We start from the raw sequence: 20,072 nt of genomic DNA, 5'->3' as shown, positions 1-20,072 counted from the left end.
CTCCATGACAGCTGGGAGCAGGTCACTTCAGGACTGCCCTAAAGTTGCTTCAATGTTAGTTCATCCTTGTTTAATGAGAACCAGATCATTTAGCGCAAGATTTTATAACAGGCAAATGAATTTCACCTCTTGACCATGCATTCACATTTGTTGGAATGGATACCAAGAGAATGAGAATCATTATCTCAGAAATGTTCAGCAGTGTTAATGGCAAATAATAGTTGATGGAAGCCCAATTTGAACAGACTAACTATTAGGGGGAAATTTACCACAAATTCTTTTCAGCTAGCCTTCAAATATTCCTTTGATTTGAAAAATGTTTTTTTTTTCTTTTAACTAAATATACTTTAGAATAAAGTAACAAAAGAACTGCTGTATACTTCTCACATCATAGTATCGGAAAGATATGAAATAAAATTAACATAACCTTTCAATGGAGCTGTTAAATTATAGATCTAAGGGTCAAACTGAGTTATTTTTTTTAGGGTATAAGTTAGACTTTAAGAAATCATTCCAAAAATCTCCCTAAGCACAGTGACTCAAGTAACAGCTACACATTAGTATAAGAACTAGCATTATAACAGGAATCAGTTATTCACTTTAGGGAAGTGGCATTCATTGACGCCAACAAATGATGAAAAACTAATCAGCATTCATAAAAACAGAAGAGGTTCATGTTCACCATATTTCCAGGTAATAATATTTTGCCTTCACTACCTTGGCAGATGGTGCAGACTCCTAGTTCCCAAGTTAATAGTAACCTCTCTGATCTAATTATTTGCCTGGTAGTAGATGACTGAGGTCAAAATTCTATCTATATCATCTGGAAAGAAAGCAATCCCAATGATCATAACAATGTAGCAATTAGATAAATGAAGAAAAGGGAAGGAAAAATCAGAAGTTGATGTTATCCTAATTTCTCTGGCTAACATAGGCAGGTGTTTGATCCTCTATTCCAACACAGATTTACGTTTAAATTTAACTATAACAGCTGTGTCAGAAGCAACTTTCACCTCCAAAAAGAAAACTAAGTTTTCCTTGATTAACTCCTTAAAAAAGAGAATAGTTGTAATCATGTACTTAAAAACTTCGGATCACTCTGATACAATGCCCTTAAAGTCCTTTTATCGCCTTCAGAATCACGCAGGTGTGCTATTGAAAGTGACCTTACTCGTTCACCTTTCGTTTTCTATCCACTACTTCTCTTTCCAGAGGCCGGAGCAGTACTGATGACATCTCCAGCTATTAATCATCTGAGCAACATACCCTAGCTCTCTATCTTTACTTCAAAACCAACCTCTATGGAGCACAGAATCAGGGAAGCAAATGCCCACCGTCCTGACCTTCTCATCCCACTGGTGGCAAAACCTGAAAGCAGGATTGCAGAAGCGTAAGGTACTTCATTCACTCCCTAAAATTGTGCAATGAAAGGGAAACATCTGGGAAAGCATAAACTGAGGTAACAAACTTACTCAACATAGTATGTCCCATATTGAGGGTCCTCTATTTTCTCCCAGCCGTAAGGAAGTTCTGCAAATTAAAAAGAAAAGAAAAAAAAGAATTGAGTGAAATGCCAGTTTCAAAACCAACAAGAAAGGAATTTACCAAGTGAATTCCTGTCTTTTATTTCATTACACTGATATTTGGGAGACGATAAGGTAAGAACTCACTTTCAAAATACCAACAGAGTTTGACTCGAGTGGCTTCTTCAATAACTAGTAAATGTCTTAGCAAGTAATCAGAAGCAGAGAACAAAAGACAACATTAAACTCGAAGGTGTTTATTTGAATCATGAGTCATAAAAATGCTAGGTATTTAAAAAATCACCTGGTATAATTATTTCATTTAAATAGCTTTATAGCACTGATGTGAGACACAGCCTGCAAATCAATAACAAGCAGCAACTGCTTGTTAATTTTTTCACTGTGATGCAAAGGAATTGTCGATTATTTCTGTTATCACATTCTAACCCACTTCTCTCCACAGAAAAGTCCAGTCTTGGATTTAAACCACTGCAAGTGGGTAATTTAGATTTGCTTAAAATCTAAGAAAATACCTACTTTCTCTTGAAATCACAAGATCTAAGTGTCTGAAGGAAAACTACACAGTGCCTTGTGTAGAATCTCTATTTGTGTATGGTCACAAAGAAATATCTTACATAGAATTATTATGTATTATTGCAAGTTAAGTGACCAATAAAATATAATCAGAAAAATTAAAGGTAGTTGAATTTCTGATAGCCAAAGAAGAAAAAAAACTTTGGTCTTTTCAACATAAACTGACCCTGTCAAGAAAGAATCCTCTTTCCCTCCCACTCTGTCTGTTTTCCAAGGTAAGGCTGCTGAAGAATCTTTGTATTAGTCAGACATGGTTTAAGTTGGCAGGAGTGTTCCTAGCAGGTGGTTTCTATTGCTATCAATTATACACAGGAGCTCAGCAAGAAGGAAGTTTTTTAAAAAATCTACAATTGTACTCTAGGATGACCTCTCTTTGATTCTCAATTTCTTGTAGACTGTGTTTCTTCTACAGTGAAACACAGACACACATGCATACATATACAACCGACACATGCTAGGCAGCAAACAGGCTTAGAAAATATCAAAGAACTTATTAATTTCATTTCATTAAGCTGCAGTACAGTGTATCCACTTTGTAAGAAAAAATCCCATTGAACCTGATAAACAGTACAAACCGTTACGCTCTAATAAAAAGTATTATTCCATATTCAGGAAAAAAGAAGAGAATAGATGACCAGCCTCCTAATGAAAAGCTCTGAATCATCTCCACCCCTTTTTCCCCAGCATAGTTCTCTGCTTATGTATATAATATTAACTGGTAGTTTTGAAGTCTGGTGAGCTTTTGCGGTTTTCCTTTGAAAAAAATCTGGTTGAAATGTCTGAGATGGAAAAGATAACTGAAAAGTAATCTACTATGTGAAAACAGATCAAAACAACTGAGAAGAACTGGGATATACTTCAGTTCACTTTGATCCTCCACAGCTACAAGGCAAACAATCATCAATTAAGTACAATATTTTATGACTCATGTTAACAGAAAAAAGAACAAAGAGCATCACTCATCACCCAGTTCTACATGGGTTAAGTTGCAACCCACTGCATCCTGAAAGCAATTTGGGATGAAATAATAAAACAGGACGAGGTGCTCTGTGCTTTGGATAAACGGGTCTTAGATAATCAGATGCATTATTGAAGAAGAATTTCAATGACCCCAGCGACTTTTCTTCCCATACACAGAAAAGTACTACGACCATTAACTTGAGATATCTATCTGTTCTTTGTGATTAGCAGTAATCTTTTACTAAAATGTATGCTTGACTACATAGATATCCTAACCAAAAAATTCACACACATCCTGGCTCCTCTCCTAGCTTGGAACAGATCCTCGGAGTTACTGAGTGCCTGTTTCCTGGGGCATGGTCCTTAGTTAGACCCTAAATAAGAAAGCTCACAACTCTCCTTCATGTTGTGTGTTTTTCTGCAAGTCAACACGAAGCAACTGCTACATGAATAAAAGTATTTGTTGGGTTGTATGAACAAGGAAACTGTGAAAAATGCTCTATAATAATATTACCAAAGCAATATCATGGAGAATTTCCTATGAGAGAGAGTTTTCTTTAATAGAAATTTTCTTGAAATAGCATGGGAACTCAATTGTGCTATCTAAGGATGAATTCTACAATAGTACCACACCTGGATTTATGCTCTGTGAGAATTTTGGAGAATTTAAGCAACTATAAATTCAAGGGATTAGCATTAAAAAGCAGAGACATTACTTTGCCAACAAAGGTCTGACCAGTCAAAGCTATGGTTTTTCCAGTAGTCATGTATGGATGTGAGAGTTGGACTATAACGAAAACTGAGTGCTAAAGTACTAATGTTTTTGAACTGTGGTGCAGAGAAGATTCTTGAGAGTCCTTTGGACTGCAGTGAGATCCAACCAGTCCATCCAAAAGGAAATCAGTCCTGAATATTCATTGGAAGGACTGATGCTGAAGCTGAAATTCCAACACTTTGGCCACCTGATGCAAAGAACTGACTCATTTGAAAGACTCTGATGCTGGGAAAGATTGAAGGCGGGAGGAGATGGTTGGATGGCATGACCAACTCAATGGACATGAGTTTGAAAAAGCTCCGGGAGTTGGTGATGGACAGGAAAGCCTGGCGTGCTGCAGTCCACAGGATCACAGAGTCAGATACAACTGAGCAACTGAACTGAACTGAATCAAGCAACTATAGAGATAGTTGAAATATTCCATTTGCTCCCTGAAAAATTCACTAAGAAGGATTAATGCCTAATAAGAAAAAAGATCAACAAATATATAAATATATTTCGGTGTTAATGTGGAAGTTGAGTCAGCATTTTAGTTAGCACTTAAAGAAGCAACTAACAGATAGAGTACAGTCTTTTCTTTAGGAGAGTAAAGAAAGTGAAGTCATTCAGTCGTGTCCAACTCTTTGCGACCCGTGGACTATAGCCCACCAAGTTCTTCCATCCATGGGATTCTCCAGGCAAGAATACTGGAGTGGGTTGCCATTTCCTTCTCCAGGGGATCTTCCCGACCCAGGGATCGAACCAGGGTCTCCCACATTGCAGGCAGACGCTTTTAACCTCTGCACCACCAGGGAAGCCCTTTAGGGGAGTAAACAAATTGCTAATTTATCTTCTGGATTACTCTTAGCAATCACTTTAAACCTTCACATGTGATAAGATCAGACAGGTTTTTGCAGGGTAGATTCATGCAGTTAAAGAAGTGATTGTTACTCGCCCACTTAAACTAAAGGTAATAAAACCTAGACTAAAATGCCTAACAATTTTATACACTATCCAGTGAGCCAATTCATTTACTAAATTTCTCCCCCTTTTCTTTCCTTTTTTTCCCTTTTTTCCTCCTCTTCCTCCCCTCTCCTTCCTTATGCAAAAACAAAAATTAGAAACACAGTTCTTGACATCAAGGAGTTCATAGTGGAAAAGTGAAGACAGAAAAGAGAAACAATATAGTGAAATAGCAAGTGTGAAGGCGTTAGTGCTCAGTTGTGTCCAACTCTGCAACCCCAGGGACTATAGCTTGCCAGGCTTCCCCATCCATGGGATTTTCCAGGCAAGAATACTGGACTGGGTTTCCCTTTCCTTCTCCAGGGGATCTTCCCAACCCAGGAATCAAACCTGGGTCCCCTGCATTGCAAGCAGACACTTTACTGTCTGAGCTAACAGGGAAGCATAATAATGAAACAAACAAGCTTTTGAGGGAGAGCTGAGGAACACCACCACTTGCTTGGTAAAACAGTTATCAGAAAAGTATTCTAGAAGACAGTGACGTTTGAGCAGTCTTAAAGAATGAGTTGGGATTGGTGAGAGGGAGGCCATTTCACTGATCAAAGAGCACTAAGGCATTAAAAATGGCTGGCATTTTCAGTAATTACAAATAATTTATAGGACTAGAGTGAAGTACGTATGCCGGGGGCTTGTCTTATAATAGGAACCAAAACACATTTCTGGAGTGCTGGGTTAAGGAGTTTGGCCTTTATTTTGATGATGATGAAACTGATTAAACTGGACTGTGACATGATTAAATTAGATTTGGGGATGTTATGGGTAACAGTAATAAAGGATGAAATAGATGGAGTGGAGTGAAAATAAAGGCAGGCAAATAAGAAAATCATTAATAGCCTCCATAAGAAATTGTGAAGGCTGGAGCTAAGGCACTGGTAGTGGGAATACAGAGAAAGAATGGATAATAGAGACAAGCAAGTTGAAGCAACAGAACTTAATGACTAGCACGAAGATTGTGGGAGGGGAGGAGGTCAAGATGATACCCAGGTTAATGGCTATTTAAGCATAAATATGATACATTATACAATATTTATTGGATACCTATGGAAACAGCTGTGAGAAGAGGAAAGAAGTGTTAATTTGGATTTAGAGGCATTTAGCAGACAGATATCTGGAGGAGGAAGTGGCAACCCACTCCAGTACTCTTGCCTGGAGAATCCCATTGAGAGAGGAGCCTAGCGGGCTACAGTCCATGGGGTGGCAAAGAGCTGGACATGGCTGAAGTGACTGAGACAGCACAGGAGACAGATAATAAGAAAAGAAATGAGGAGCACCCCTGGACACTTAAGAGATGACATATTTTTTAAAGTCAGAATTGATAGAACTTGATACTTAGCTGCAATGAAGAAGACAGGGTGAGGAAAAAGTTGAGGATGATAATCAGTTTCAGGCTCACAGAACTGGGAGGATGTAAGGTCAGCTGGTGACGGCAGGAAGTGCACGTATACAAAAGACTTAACTCAGTTTGGAAGTTGTTGCGTTTGAGGGGCTATGCAACATCCTTGTACAGATACCTAACAATTTCTTGGAAATATGAACCTGGTCCTGTTCTCAAAAGAGAAACAGAGGAAGATAAAAGATCTGGGAGACACTGCAATTAAAGCTATGGCAGCGGACAAAATTACTGAGGTAAGTTGTGAATAGAAAAGATGGAGAATAGAAGCTTAGGAGCATTACCAATTCAAGGAGCAGAAAAAGTAAGAATGGGGGAGCGGAGTCAAAGAAGACAGACGAGGAGAGCACGGTCAACACGAACAAATGCTTTATAAAGCTGTCAGGACTGGAGATAGGGGCTAAAAGGAGTCCACTAAATCTGGCAATCAGGCAGGTGGTTATGGTTAACATTGAGAAAAGCAGTTTCACTAGAAAGGTAGAGGGTAAAATTCAGCATGCTGCTGCTGCTGCTGCTGCTAAGTCGCCTCAGCTGTGTCTGACTCTGTGCGATCCCAGAGACGGCAGCCCACCAAGGCTCCCCAGTCCCTGGGATTCTCCAGGCAAGAACACTGGAGTGGGTTGCCATTTCCTTCTCCAATGCATGAAAGTGAAAAGTGAAAGTCAAGTCGCTCAGCTGTGTCCGACTCTTCACAACCCCATGGACTGCAGCCCACAAGGCTCCTCCGTCCATGGGATTTTCCAGGCAAGAGTACTGGAGTGGGGTGCCATTGCCTTCTCCGAAAATTCAGCATACTGTAGTATTAAAGAGTAAATTGTGGAGTCCTTAAGAAATAGCCTTCTTGTTTTGTTTTGGAAACAGTTGTTTAAAAGAAAAAAAAAGGCAGTTTGAGAACTCTACAAGAGAAGATAAGAAAGACCTAACCATATTTTCCTATTTTAAAAGCTAAAGCACCTTCCCCGTGCCAAAAGTTGACTCAAAAAGCAAAACTATTTCTGGCACATCAAGCTGCTTGATGGTTCTAAGGCCCATGAAATTATCATTCCTCTTCTCCAAATAGCAATTTTCTTATTTAAATTTATAAATTATCATCGTTTTCTCATTGTGGAGCTCTATTCAACTGATAATTTTCTTTTACCATTCTCTCAATTCTATAAAGGTATCAACATGAACACATTTTAATAAAAATGTCTTTAGTAAAAAAATTAATCTTTCTTTCATCATAAGAGAAAAGTAGTGAGCTGAAAGTAAAATGGATTCCTGATGTTGAATTTTTAAGATAACCATTTAATTAACACATTAATTATTTTGAGTGGAAGACAAGCATGTACACTCATTAAACCATCAGATACGGTATAAAAACACAGGTTATGAATAGCAAAAGACTGCGGGGGAAAGGGCAAGTTTTAGGAACTGTAAAGTTTTTCTAGATCTTAAATGTTCAGCAGAAGGCAAACAATATCTTAAACTATAAAAACTTACATTTAACATGCTGTTATTACTATCCCCTTTACTAGCATCTACTCTGTGCAAGATATTATGGAGACTACAATGTAAGTTAGATATAGTATAGTCTGCAAATAGCCCATTGTAGGGCTATTTCTCCCCTATTCAGAGAAGAGACCAAGTATATGGTAAATGTGGTAACGAGGCTGGGGATAAAACAAACAGGCTCCAGGTTCCAAATTTTGGGGTCCCCAAAGGGAAAAAAAACGCAAAAAAGCAAAATGGCTGTCTGGGAAGGCCCTTACAAATAGCTGTGAAAAAAGAGAAGTGAAAAGCAAAGGAGAAAAGGAAAGATATAAGCATCTGAATGCAGAGTTCCAAAGAATAGCAAGGAGAGATTAGAAAGCCGTTCTCAGCGATCAGTGCAAAGAAATAAAGGAAAACAACAGAATGGGAAAGATTAGAGATCTCTTCAAGAAAATTAGAGATACCAAGGGAACATTTCATGCAAAGATGAGCTCGATTAAGGACAGAAACGGTCTGGACCTAACAGAAGCAGAAGATATTAAGAAGAGGTGCCAAGAATACACAGAAGAACTGTACAAAAAAGATCTTCACGACCCAGATAATCGTGATGGTGTGATCACTCACCTAGAGCCAGACATCTTGGACTGTGAAGTCAAATGGGCCTAAGAAACCATCACTACAAACAAAGCTAGTGGAGGTGACGGAATTCCAGTGGAGCTATTTCAAATCCTGAAAGATGATGCTGTGAAAGTGCTGCACTCAATATACCAGCAAATTTGGAAAACTCAGCAGTGGCCACAGGACTGGAAAAGGTCAGTTTTCATTCCAGTTCCAAAGAAAGGCAATGCCAAAGAATGCTCAAACTACCTCACAATTGCACTCATCTCACACGCTAGTAAAGTCATGCTCAAAATTCTCCAAGCTAGGCTTCAGCAATACGTGAACCGTGAACTTCCAGATGTTCAAGCTGGTTTTAGAAAAGGCAGAGGAACTAGAGATCAAATTGCCAGCATCCACTGGATCATGGAAAAAGCAAGAGAGTTCCAGAAAAACATCTATTTCTGCTTTATTGACTATGCCAAAGCCTTTGACTGTGCGGACCACAACAAACTGTGGAAAATTCTGAGAGAGACGGGAATACCAGACCACCTGACCTGCCTCTTGAGAAACCTATATGCATGTCAGGAAGCAACAGTTAGAACTGGACATGGAACAACAGACTGGTTCCAAATAGGAAAAGGAGTACATCAAGGCTATATATTGTCACCCTGCTTATTTAACTTCTATGCAGAGTACATCATGAGAAACGCTGGGCTGGAAGAAGTACAAGCTGGAATCAACATTCCTGGGAGAAATATCAATAACCTCAGATATGCAGATGACACCACCCTTATGGCAGAAAGTGAAGAGGAACTCAAAAGCCTCTTGATGAAAGTGAAAGAGGCGAGCGAAAAAGTTGGCTTAAAGCTCAACATTCAGAAAACGAAGATCATGGCATCTGGTCCCATCACTTCACGGGAAATAGATGGGGAAACAGTGGAAACAGTGTCAGACTTCATTTTTTTGGGCTCCAAAATCACTGCAGATGGTGATTGCAGCCATGAAATTAAAACACGCTTACTCCTTGGAAGAAAAGTTATGACCAACCTAGATAGCATATTCAAAAGCAGAGACATTACTTTGCCAACAAAGGTCCATCTAGTCAAGGCTATGGTTTTTCCAGTGGTCATGTATGGATGTGAGAGTTGGACTGTGAAGAAAGCTGAGCGCTATAGAATTGATGCTTTTGAACTGTGGTTTTGGAGAAGACTCTTGAGAGTCCCTTGGACTGCAAGGAGATCCAACCAGTCCATCCTAAAGGAAATCAGTCCTGGGATTTCTTTGGAAGGAATGATGCTGAAGCTGAAACTCCAGTACTTTGGCCACCTCATGCAAAGAGTTGACTCATTGGAAAAGACTCTGATGCTGGGAGGGATTAGGGGCAGGAGGAGAAGGGGACGACAGAGGATGAGATGGCTGGATGGTATCACCAACTTGATGGACATGAGTTTGGGTGAACTCCAGGAGTTGGTGATGGACAGGGAGGCCTGGGGTGCTGCGATTCATGGGGTCACAAAGAGTCACATACGACTGAGGGACTGAACTGAACTGAAAGGGAAATGCAGGTTACTCTTAGCTCAGTTGGTAAAGAATCTGACTGCAATGCAGGAGACCCATGTTCCATTCCTGGGATGAGAAGATCCCCTGGAGAAGGAAAAGGCAACCCATTCCAGTATTCTGGCCTGGAGAATCCCATAGACAAAGGAGCTTGGCAGGCTACAGTCCATGGGATCGCAAGAGTCAGACACAATTTAGTGACTACACCAACACCATAGGGAAATATAGGTGATTTTGCAAAGGCATGTCCAGTAATACGGGTGGGGGAGTAACTCTTGGATTAAAACACTTTCAACATCCCTGGAATACTGAGTGCAACTTTGGTTGCTCTATCTTATGAACTGAAGTGGTTTGCCATTCCCTTCTCCAATGGACCACATTCTGTCAGACCTCTCTACCATGACCCGTCCGCCTTGGGTGGCCCCACCCGGCATGGCTTAGTTTCATTGAGTTAGACAAGCTGTGGTCTGTGTGATCAGATTGGCTAGTTGTCTGTGATTGTGAGCACAGAAGAACTGATGCTTTTGAACTGTGGTGTTGGAGAAGACTCTTGAGAGTCCCTTGGACTGCAAGGAGATTCAACCAGTCCATCCTAAAGGAAATCAGTCTTGGGTATTCATTGGAAGGAATGATGTTGAAGCTGAAACTCCCAATATTTTGGCCCAATGTGAAGAGCTGACTCATTTGAAAAGACCCTGATGTTGGGAAAGATTGGGGGCAGGAGGAGAAGGGGATGACAGAGGATGAGATGGTTGGATGCCATCACCGACTCAATGGACATGAGTTTGGGTAAACTCCAGGAGCTGGTGATGGACACGGAGGCCTGGAGTGCTGCGATTCATGGGGTCGCAAAGAATCGGACACAACTGAGCAACTGAACTGAACTGAACTGATCTTAAGAACGATACAATTAAGATCACCATGTAATGTATTCTCCACTTTTGAGAGTGAAAGGAGACACTATTATTAATTACACTGGGACAGTAGGAATACGAAGGATTAGTCCTTCACCAACCAAGGCTTACAGTCACCCATAATGTAAAGAGCTTTAGGGGAACACACTTTTTCAGAGAATCATTTTCAACTTCCTGAGCCCCTCTACTTTGTTCTCCAAGGAAGCAAGAATGTCTTATTTAACAGGTGAGTTTTAGAGAATGAATTCAATGTGTTTGGCTTCAGGGCCTTTTGGGTCCTCCTGCGGTTTCAGATGCTAGCCTGCCTGCAGAGAGGGTGCTGTCTGGTCTTTTGCCGTATCTGTGGGAGGAGCCAAAAAACTGAGACAGAGGCTGGAGATTGAGTGCTTAAGTCTCCCTCTGGTAGGGGTGAAATATTAGTGAGCCCAATATAGGTGTGGCGCTAAGCCGTGTTCACTCATCAGATGGTATTCTAATCTCATCTTCGTTTCCTATGTCTTACTTCTCTATTGACGCCTCACTAATGAATGAAGATGGATTTTTCTCTTTTCTTTTTCTGGCCAGGAGCCATGTGGGATCCCAACCTGCCACACCAGGGATTGAATGCTTGCCCTCTGCATTGGAAGTGTGGAGTCTAACCACTGGACCACCAGGCAAGTCCCAAGACAGAATTATTATTTTTTGCTTCCCCCAGAACCCTAAGGAGATTAAACATTATTTTCAAGAAGGATGTCCGAAGGATAGGTGGCTTCTTTCCTTCTTTTCCTCCTCCTTTCCTTCCAAGCATTTAAGTCTCAACTGAAGGGATATATAGATAAGACAGAATTACTGCTCTTACAGAGTATAGGTGTCTAGTAACAATGCAATGTCGTGGGTGCTACAATAGAAACATGCTGTGCACAGAGGCAAGAACACCTAATGCTAACCTGGAAGAGAATAGCAGAGGAGGCTACAAAAATTATACATTTGAGCTTAAAAGGATAAGCAGGTATAAGCCAAGTGGACACAGGGAACAAGGTTGGTTCCTGGCATAAGAAACAGGCATAACTGGCAAAGATAAAAATATGTCATATTTATGGTATGAAAATACTTTGAGAAAGAAATAAAGAATATAGTTCAGTCACAAAAAATCTTCACTACCCTCCCAAGTAGTCTAGACTTTATTCTGCTACAGTAGGGAGCCATTAACTAAAATGGGGAGAGGTATGAAGGCAGTTGTATTTTGGAAAGAGTAATGGATAATGTAGCTTAACTTTTTTGATCATGTAGTCTCATCAATTAAAAATCTGACCATGTACTTTCAAGAGATTTACATATTCATAGACATAGATATACTAATCTACTAACATTTACATAATAAGCATATACAAAATAGACATTTAAAAAGGAGATAAAGACTAAATAAACAATTATCCCAATTTTACCTCAACGTGGTTGAAAAGAGCTCTTATGAGGTGTATGAGAAGTGTCAGCTCCCCCATTTTCTCACTGTTACCTTGGGCTTGCATATCTGTATTACCTTTAATCACCAGTGTCTTTGTAGAAATCCTTTTAAGCCACATTTTAACTTTGTGTAAATTAAAAACCATGTAACATGGTCTATAAATCCACTTAACTGTGCACAAGTAAACTGAAAAACTTTACAGGGCTCCTGACAAAGGCAAAGGAGTCGCCTTCATTCTTCCTTTAAGACACTCTGAGGAGTGTGCATGATAATCTGACCAACAGAATGAAGTAGAATACCATTGCCGATCTGTATGTAAAATAGTAGAGAAGTTTAATTTATTTTTTCTAATAAAAACATGATACTGACATTTTCTTCCTCTACCCAAATTGTTGGAATGCCATCATTTATTTTACAGACCACTGCCATAAAAGATACATTGGAGAACTGTAGGAAAAAAAAGGCCAGAATAATCCAAATGTGTGGTAGTTAGAGGGAGAGGATGGTATTAAAAAAAAAAAGCATGAATAGAGAATAGGGAGCATAGGGAGCTATATGAAAAAGCAAACATAGCAAAATGATCATTATAATATATGTATTCACTGAAAAACTCAGTTTTTCTATATGTTGGAAATTTTTCATAATAATATATTGCCAAAATATAGAAAAAAGAAAGAGCAGCAGGGATTGGAAACTATATAGGGGACAGAGCAAGAGGAGAAGCAGTAGCAAACAGGACTCAAAGGATTTTGCCCAGATGATTATAAGGATGGTACCTAAGAGAGAAGGCAAAATGTGGGGACTGCGGGAGAAAGATGCTAAATTCAGTTTTAAATATGTTTATCTGAAGTGCCAGTAGGGCAATCAAAAAGAAAGTCTCAAAAGTAGTAGGGTATACAGAAACAGGATTCAGAACAGAGGACAACACTAGAGATTCAGACAAGGAGACTAGCTACAGTAAGTTGATAGTTAAGGCTATGAAAATAAATACATTCTACAAGGAAAAAGAGGAAAAGGCAGAGAACTGAACTGAAACAATCAGCTGGTAGGAAAATGAATGAAAGGGCGAAAGGGTTAGTTGCTCAGTCATGCCCGACTCTTTGCAACCCAATGGACTGTAGCCAGCAGGTTCTTCTGTCCATGGAATTCTCCAGGCAAGAATACTGGAGTGGCTTGCCGTTCCCTTCTCCAGGGGATCTTTCTGACCCAGGAATCAAACCTGGGTCTCCTGCCTTGCAGGCAGATTCTTTATCATCTAAGCCACCAGGTAGCCCTAGAAAAAGAAAAGGAACGGAGCCGGCAAAAGAGACATCCTGAAAAGACTAATACCACATTCATCATCTTTAAACAGTCCAATTCTATAATATTACGTATTCTAGATTACCTTCACAATGGCTGATTTCACCTTAAGAAACTTACTGTGAAAAGCCTTAGGGAAGGACAAGGGAAGTGTGTCATAAAAAGTTATTTTAAAAATTATTTGAGGTATAATTTGTATTCACCACAAGGCACAGATCTTAAGCGCTCATGTAATGATTAAAATACCAATGTACGTGCTTGTTCAAGTGCAAAGAATGAGCTTCAGCAACTGCAGGTGCCTATATAACCATCACCCCAAACAAGATGGAAAGGATGTCCATCATTCCAGAGAATTTATTTCAATTCACTATTCTACCCTCCTTCCCCATCATTTCCTGACTTCTATTAGCATAGATTAATTTTCATGTTCTTGGACTTTAAATAATGCTTAATTGAGTACCCATTCTTTTGGATCTGGCTTCTTTCATTCAACATGTTTCTGAGGTTCATCCATGTTGTTGAATGTTATCGACAGCTTTTTCTTTGTATTGATGAGTAGTATTTCATTGCACGAATAAACCACAAACTGTTTATCCATTATCCTGTTGAATATTTGGGATGTTTTGAGGTTGGAACTATTATGAATAAGGCTGTTATGATCATTCAGGTGAAGTCTTTGGGGGAATATTATGTTTTCATTTTTCTTGATATAACACCTCATAGGAAACTGCCAAAATTTCTCCAGTTTTTACATAATTTTACATCCCTACCAACATGTACAAATCCAAATGCTCTACAATCTCACCAAAGTTTAGTATTGTCAGTGTATTTGACTTTAGCCCTTCTAGGGGGTGTGAATAAATCATAGAGACAATTAGTGATAAGCACATTTTTAATGCTTTTTTTTTAAATTGAGATATAGTTGATGTACATATCTTTTCATGTTCTTATTGGCTATTCTCTGTCTTTTGTAAACCATCTGTTCAAATTCTTTGACCATTTTAAAAAGCAACTTTATTGAGGTATAATTTACATATCACATAAAACTCTTCCGTTTTAAAAAATGTATCATTCATTGACTTTAATAATTTACTGAGTTTTGCAGCTATCTACCACAATCCAGTTTTGGAAAATTCCCATGACCCCAGTATGGTTCCTTGTGCTGTGTGCTCAGTCGCTCAGTTATACCCAACTCTTTGCAACCCCGTGGACTGTAGCTCAATAGGCTCCTGAGTCCATGAAATTTTTCAGGCAAGAATTTTGAAGTGAGTTGCCATTTCTTACTCTAGAGGATCTTCCTGACACAGGGATTGAACCTGAGTCTCTTGAGTTTCCTGCACTGGTAGGCAGATTCTTTACCATTTTGCCATCTGGGAAGCCTATCCCTTGTGCTATTTATAATTAATCTCTATCCCCTTCCTTAGCCTGGACAACCACTAATCTGCTTCGGCTCTATAGATTTGCCTACTATAGACATTTCATATGAATGAAGTCATGCAATAGCTAATCTTTTGTGTCTAGTTTCTTTCACTTGGCATAACATTTTTTGAGGTTCATTCATATCATAGTATACATAGTATTTAATTTCTTTTTCTTGCTGAATAATATTCCATTCATTGTTTGATGGACAACTGAGTTGTTTCCATTTTTTAGCTATCAGGAATAGTGCTACTATAAAAATTTACATTCAAGTGCTCGTGTGGACATACATTTTCATTCCTTTTGGATAGATATCTAGGAGTGGAAATTTATATTTAACCTTTCAAGAAGCTGCCAAGCTCTTCTTCAAAGCAGTTGTACTATTTTACATTCTGCCCAGCAATATGCAACAGTTATATAGTTTTTCCTCCATCTTTGCTAATCGTAAAGTCCTGAAGATACCCTCCTGTATTGTATTCTAGAAGCTTTAGGCTTCTAGCTATTGTGACTAGATCACTGAGCCATCTGAAATTAATTTCTGTATATGGAGTAAAGGTATAGTTGAAATTAATTTCTCCTTCTGAATAGCCAGTTGTTTCAGCACCATTTGTTAGAGATTTTCCTCCCCTTGAACTGACTTGGCACTTAGGCTGCAAACTAAGTGATCACATATGTGTGCATCTATTTCTGGATTCTCTTACCCTGTTCCACTGATCCATTTGTCTATCCTATGGAGAGATAACACTCTTGATTACTATAGCTTCATAGCAAGCCTTCAAACCTGGTAGCCTAAGTCCTTTATCTTCGTCCTTTTTCAAGACTGTCTGGCTAACTAAAGCCTTTGTACACTATTTCCATATATATATATATGTTTTCAAGTAACTTAATTTTTTATGTTTATTTTTGGCTGAGCTGGGTCTTTGCTGCTGCACAGGCTTTTCTCTAGTTGCAGACGGTGGGCTGCTCTCGAGGTGCGATGTGCAGGCTTCTCGTTGTGGTGGCCCCTCTTGAGGAGCACAGTCCCCAGGACGTGAGGGCTTCAGTAGCTGCAGCTCCTGGTGTCTAGAGCACAGGCTCAGTAGTTGCGATGCATGGGCGTAGCTGCCTTGGGGCATCTTCCAGGATCAGGGATTGAACCTGTATCTCCTGCACTGGCAGGCAGATTCTTTACCACGAAGCCACCAGAGAAGACTTTTCATATATATTTTAGAATCAGCTTGTCAGTTTCTTAAAAACAGACTTTTAGAATTTTGATTGGGATTGTATAGAACCTAGATATCAATTTAAGGAGAATGAACATCATTATTAATAATATGTGTCATCCTATCTATATTGTATATCAATAAACACAGGATATTGCATCAATTATTTTAGGTCTTCATTGATTTATTTCAGTGATGTTTTATAGTTTTTAGTGTAGAGGACTTGCACATCCTTCAGTAGATTTACTCTAAGGTATCCTTTTTTATATAATTACAAATAAATTTTAAACATTTCATTTTCTACTTATTCCTAAAAAAGTCTCCCATGCTGAAAAAATATGTATAAATTCTGCTTATATGTTTTCTTCATAGATCGAAATTTAATCTTTAGGAGGACTATCTGAATCTCATCCTAATCCACCCATTTTTTTTTAAACTAAGGTATATAATTTCTGAGAGTCATACAAAAGAAATGCAAATTTTATTCATAAATGAATAAACTTTATACTCAAGAAGGCATAGCAAACATTTTGGTTGGGGTAAATTCTATACTTATTTGTAAGACCATACCATTAAACAGAACCTATAATATATAAGATACAAGCATGATTATATAGGATATATAATTATATCTTATATATATTATTATATATCATATATCTTATATATATATAAGTATTATTATTATTATAAATAATGTGTGGGGTAGAGGATATATTAGAAACTCTCACTGAGTTTCTGTTGTTGCTCTAAATGGCTAAGGATTATAGATACTGGCATATCTATCTTAGTGAAACAATTAAATATATTTTTGAGGGAGTAGCAGGCATTATGAGGTTACTCTGTGATTCAGAATGTACCTAACTTACTAAAATTTTTATTTAGAATTTTTAAAGTTTGTTTTAAAAAACAAATGTCTAAAAAATGGCAAATTTATTTTTAATCAAGATTTTCTTTAAAGGATTTAGTTGTATATTTTTCAAAAATCAAAGACTCATAAAATTAGATGTAATAACCAAATGACCAGAATCAGCTGAGAATGATAGATATCTACCCACTGCTTATGGGCATATGCACATTGCGGTTTGTTTAGGGTTTTGGAAAATTCATTATGTAAGCAGGAAGAGCAAGAAGGGATACAGAGAATAATATGGTATAAAAGGTTTCTAAATCTCTACCTCCGTCTTCACAGTCTTCAGGGGCTTTGGCTTTCTTACAAAGACGAGGATCCAACCAGGTGGTTGTCTTGGTATTGTGGCTGCAGAACAAAGATTTCAATTAGAAACAGTAAAGTAAAGAGGGAGAAAAGTATTTCAAAAGCAAAGATAAAAAGTGAATAAAAGGTATATGATGTTTGAACATTTATCTCCTCTAGGCTTCATTTGTATACCTCTGATTCAATAGTCGTGTTGTTCTCAGACTATTACTTCAAAATAGTCATAAAGGAAAGGTGATGCTAGAGGCACTAATTGAGAATGAAGGCTCTGAAGAAGGGATAAAATGCTAAGTGCATAATAACAGATGTTTATCTAAGCAGTCAAAAATATTTCAAAGGGTGGGCACATGGCCCCATACTGTGCCAAAAAGCTGCCCTTGAAAGCCCTGCTTTCTTGCTGGCTGAATTCCTTCCTGTTTCCAAAAAACACTGTCTTTCTTAGGTGCCTGTGATGTCTGGGCATTGTGTTGGGGATTGGGAATAAAGAGATGAACAATCAGATAGAGCCTCTTCCTTCACTGGGACTCTCAAAAAGGTGAAATAATGTAAAAAGTTGTAAAGTATCTGTTTCTGCAACATGCAATGAAAATCATGGGTATAGTAAAACTCAACTCTACAAAACTAAATTTTCAACAGTGAAAGTGAAAGTCGCTCAGTCATGTACGACTCCTTGTGACCCCATGGACTATACAGTCCATGGAATTCTCCAGGCCAGAATACTAGAGTGGGTAGCCTTTCTCTTCTCCAGGGGATCTTCCCAATCCAGGGATCAAACCCAGGTCTCCCACATAGCAGGTGGATTCTTTACCAGCTGAGCCATGAGGGAAGCCCAACAATACAGGAGTGGGTAGCCTGTACCTTCTTCTCCAGCGGATCTTCCCACCCAGGAATTGAACCGGGGTCTCTTGTATTGCAGGCGGATTCTTTACCAACTGAGCTATCAGGGAAGCCCTTTCAACAGTCTGGACTACATATTTAACATGAAAAAAAAAAAAAAAAGAAGAACAAAAAGATCCTCCTCATCCCTTTTGAAGTAGGGCACAGATGCTTTTTAAGAGCGAGGTCTGTTTCATTTCATTATAGGCCATAATCAGTTAGCTTCAGACCCAGGTCACCATGCAGTAAACACTAATGCTAAAACAAAGCTACAATACTGCTGAGTAGACAGAGTTATAGCTTAAGTATCTGAAGTATGAGGATATTAAAGAAAGAAAAATCCTGGAAGAAAATATATAGGAAGGCAATAAAATACAAAATTAAAGCTATCATCAAAGCAGAGGAAGAAGAACAATGTGATCAAAGAAATTAACTCACTAATCTCTATGTTGACCACTCTTAGGAAATAAAGCCAGTGGTTTCGAGGAATTAATCACACCTCCTATCCTTTTTCTAACTCCTGAGCTACTTACAGAGCTAGCTATGCAGTCACTTCCTACACATTGCCAGGTCAGATACTAGTTGGTAGACTGTGGAATACTTTTTTTGTATGCTGAATAATAGATAATCTAAGTAAGAGAAATCAGGATTGTCTGTGTTACCCATTCTGTCAAAGAGATAATTTCCCCAAACCAAAACCAGTAAAATCAGTTTAAGCAAAATGAAAATGATCAGGATTCTAAAGTTGCCTACGAACATGTAGATTGTTAGAGGGAAAAAAAAATCATGGACATATCTAGCTAAACCAATTTCAAAATTGCTACTTGAGAAAAGCTTAACTTTGGTTCCAAAGACTCAAACTTTGTACTGATAAATCAGCAAATGGAGGTGACCTGCTAGGACTTTACTCATTATTCCCCAAAGTAAAGAAACACTCATGGGGTTTGCTGCTGCTGTTAAGTTGCTTCAGTCGTGTCCAATTCTGTGTGACCCCATAGAAAGCAGCCCACCAGGCTCCCTGTCCCTGGGATTCTCCAGGCAAGAACATTGGAGTGGGTTGCCATTTCCTTCTCTAATGCATGAAAGTGAAAAGTCAAAGTGAAGTTGCTCAGTCGTGTCTGACTCTTAGCGACCCCAGGGACTGCAGCCCACCAGGCTCCTCCATCCATGGGATTTTCCAGGCAAGAGTACTGGAGTGGGGTGCCATGGGGTCTATTAGACTCAGCTATTAATAGTCTTTTTTTGAAAATTCATGATTTAACAGCAGCAGTAACACAGACCAATCACATTCGCTACAGCAAACAAGAGAGCTTTATCTAGTAGCACATAATATTCAGTATACTCTAGACATTAACCCTTTATCAGATATATGGTGTGCAAATATTTTTTATCTCTTAGGTGGCTTTTTCCCTCTGTTGATTGTTTCCTGTTGCTGCACGGAAGTTTAAAAGTTTGAAATAGTTCCTCATGTCTATTTTCGCTTTTGTTGCCTGTGCTCTGATATCATTTCCAGGAAGGCCTTGCCAAATTCAATGTCATGGAGCTTTTCCCCTCCGTCTCCTATTGCTTCAGATCTTACATTGAGACCTTTAATACATTTCAATAATGATTACTGATAAAAACGTTTCTTTTATAAATTCTCCCCTCTGCCCCCAGAAAGTACTAACTTATCTCTGTTTGCAGGATGAAATACTCTCAGATTCAATATCTCATAATGTGCTTCTAAAGACATCTTAGCCTCTTTCAGTGACTCTACATTGTACTTGGGGGGTTAGTTTTAAAGTTAATATGAAAGTCAAAAATCTAAATTACCCTTAAAAAAAAACCC

At 38.7% G+C, this 20,072-nt stretch overlaps 1 protein-coding gene across 2 annotated transcripts in view; it reads right to left on the bottom strand.

Moving 5' to 3' along the window:
* MAGI3 (membrane associated guanylate kinase, WW and PDZ domain containing 3) overlaps nucleotides 1-20,072 on the bottom strand; it is a 241,871-nt gene that overhangs the window by 56,093 nt on the left and 165,706 nt on the right. For both annotated transcript variants that reach the window (XM_069600979.1, XM_069600968.1), the window contains exons 6-7: nucleotides 17,331-17,410; nucleotides 1,473-1,530 (exon numbers count right to left, since the gene is read on the bottom strand). In XM_069600979.1, the coding sequence (XP_069457080.1) occupies nucleotides 1,473-1,530; nucleotides 17,331-17,410 (138 nt within the window). The remainder of the gene's footprint in view (nucleotides 1-1,472; nucleotides 1,531-17,330; nucleotides 17,411-20,072) is intronic.

Source organism: Ovis canadensis, chromosome 1 (genome assembly GCF_042477335.2).
Source record: "Ovis canadensis isolate MfBH-ARS-UI-01 breed Bighorn chromosome 1, ARS-UI_OviCan_v2, whole genome shotgun sequence".
Classification (NCBI taxonomy): Eukaryota; Metazoa; Chordata; class Mammalia; order Artiodactyla; family Bovidae; genus Ovis; species Ovis canadensis.
The sequence above is the reverse complement of the archived record's forward strand: the minus strand, read 5'-3'. Positions and strand labels throughout refer to the sequence as shown.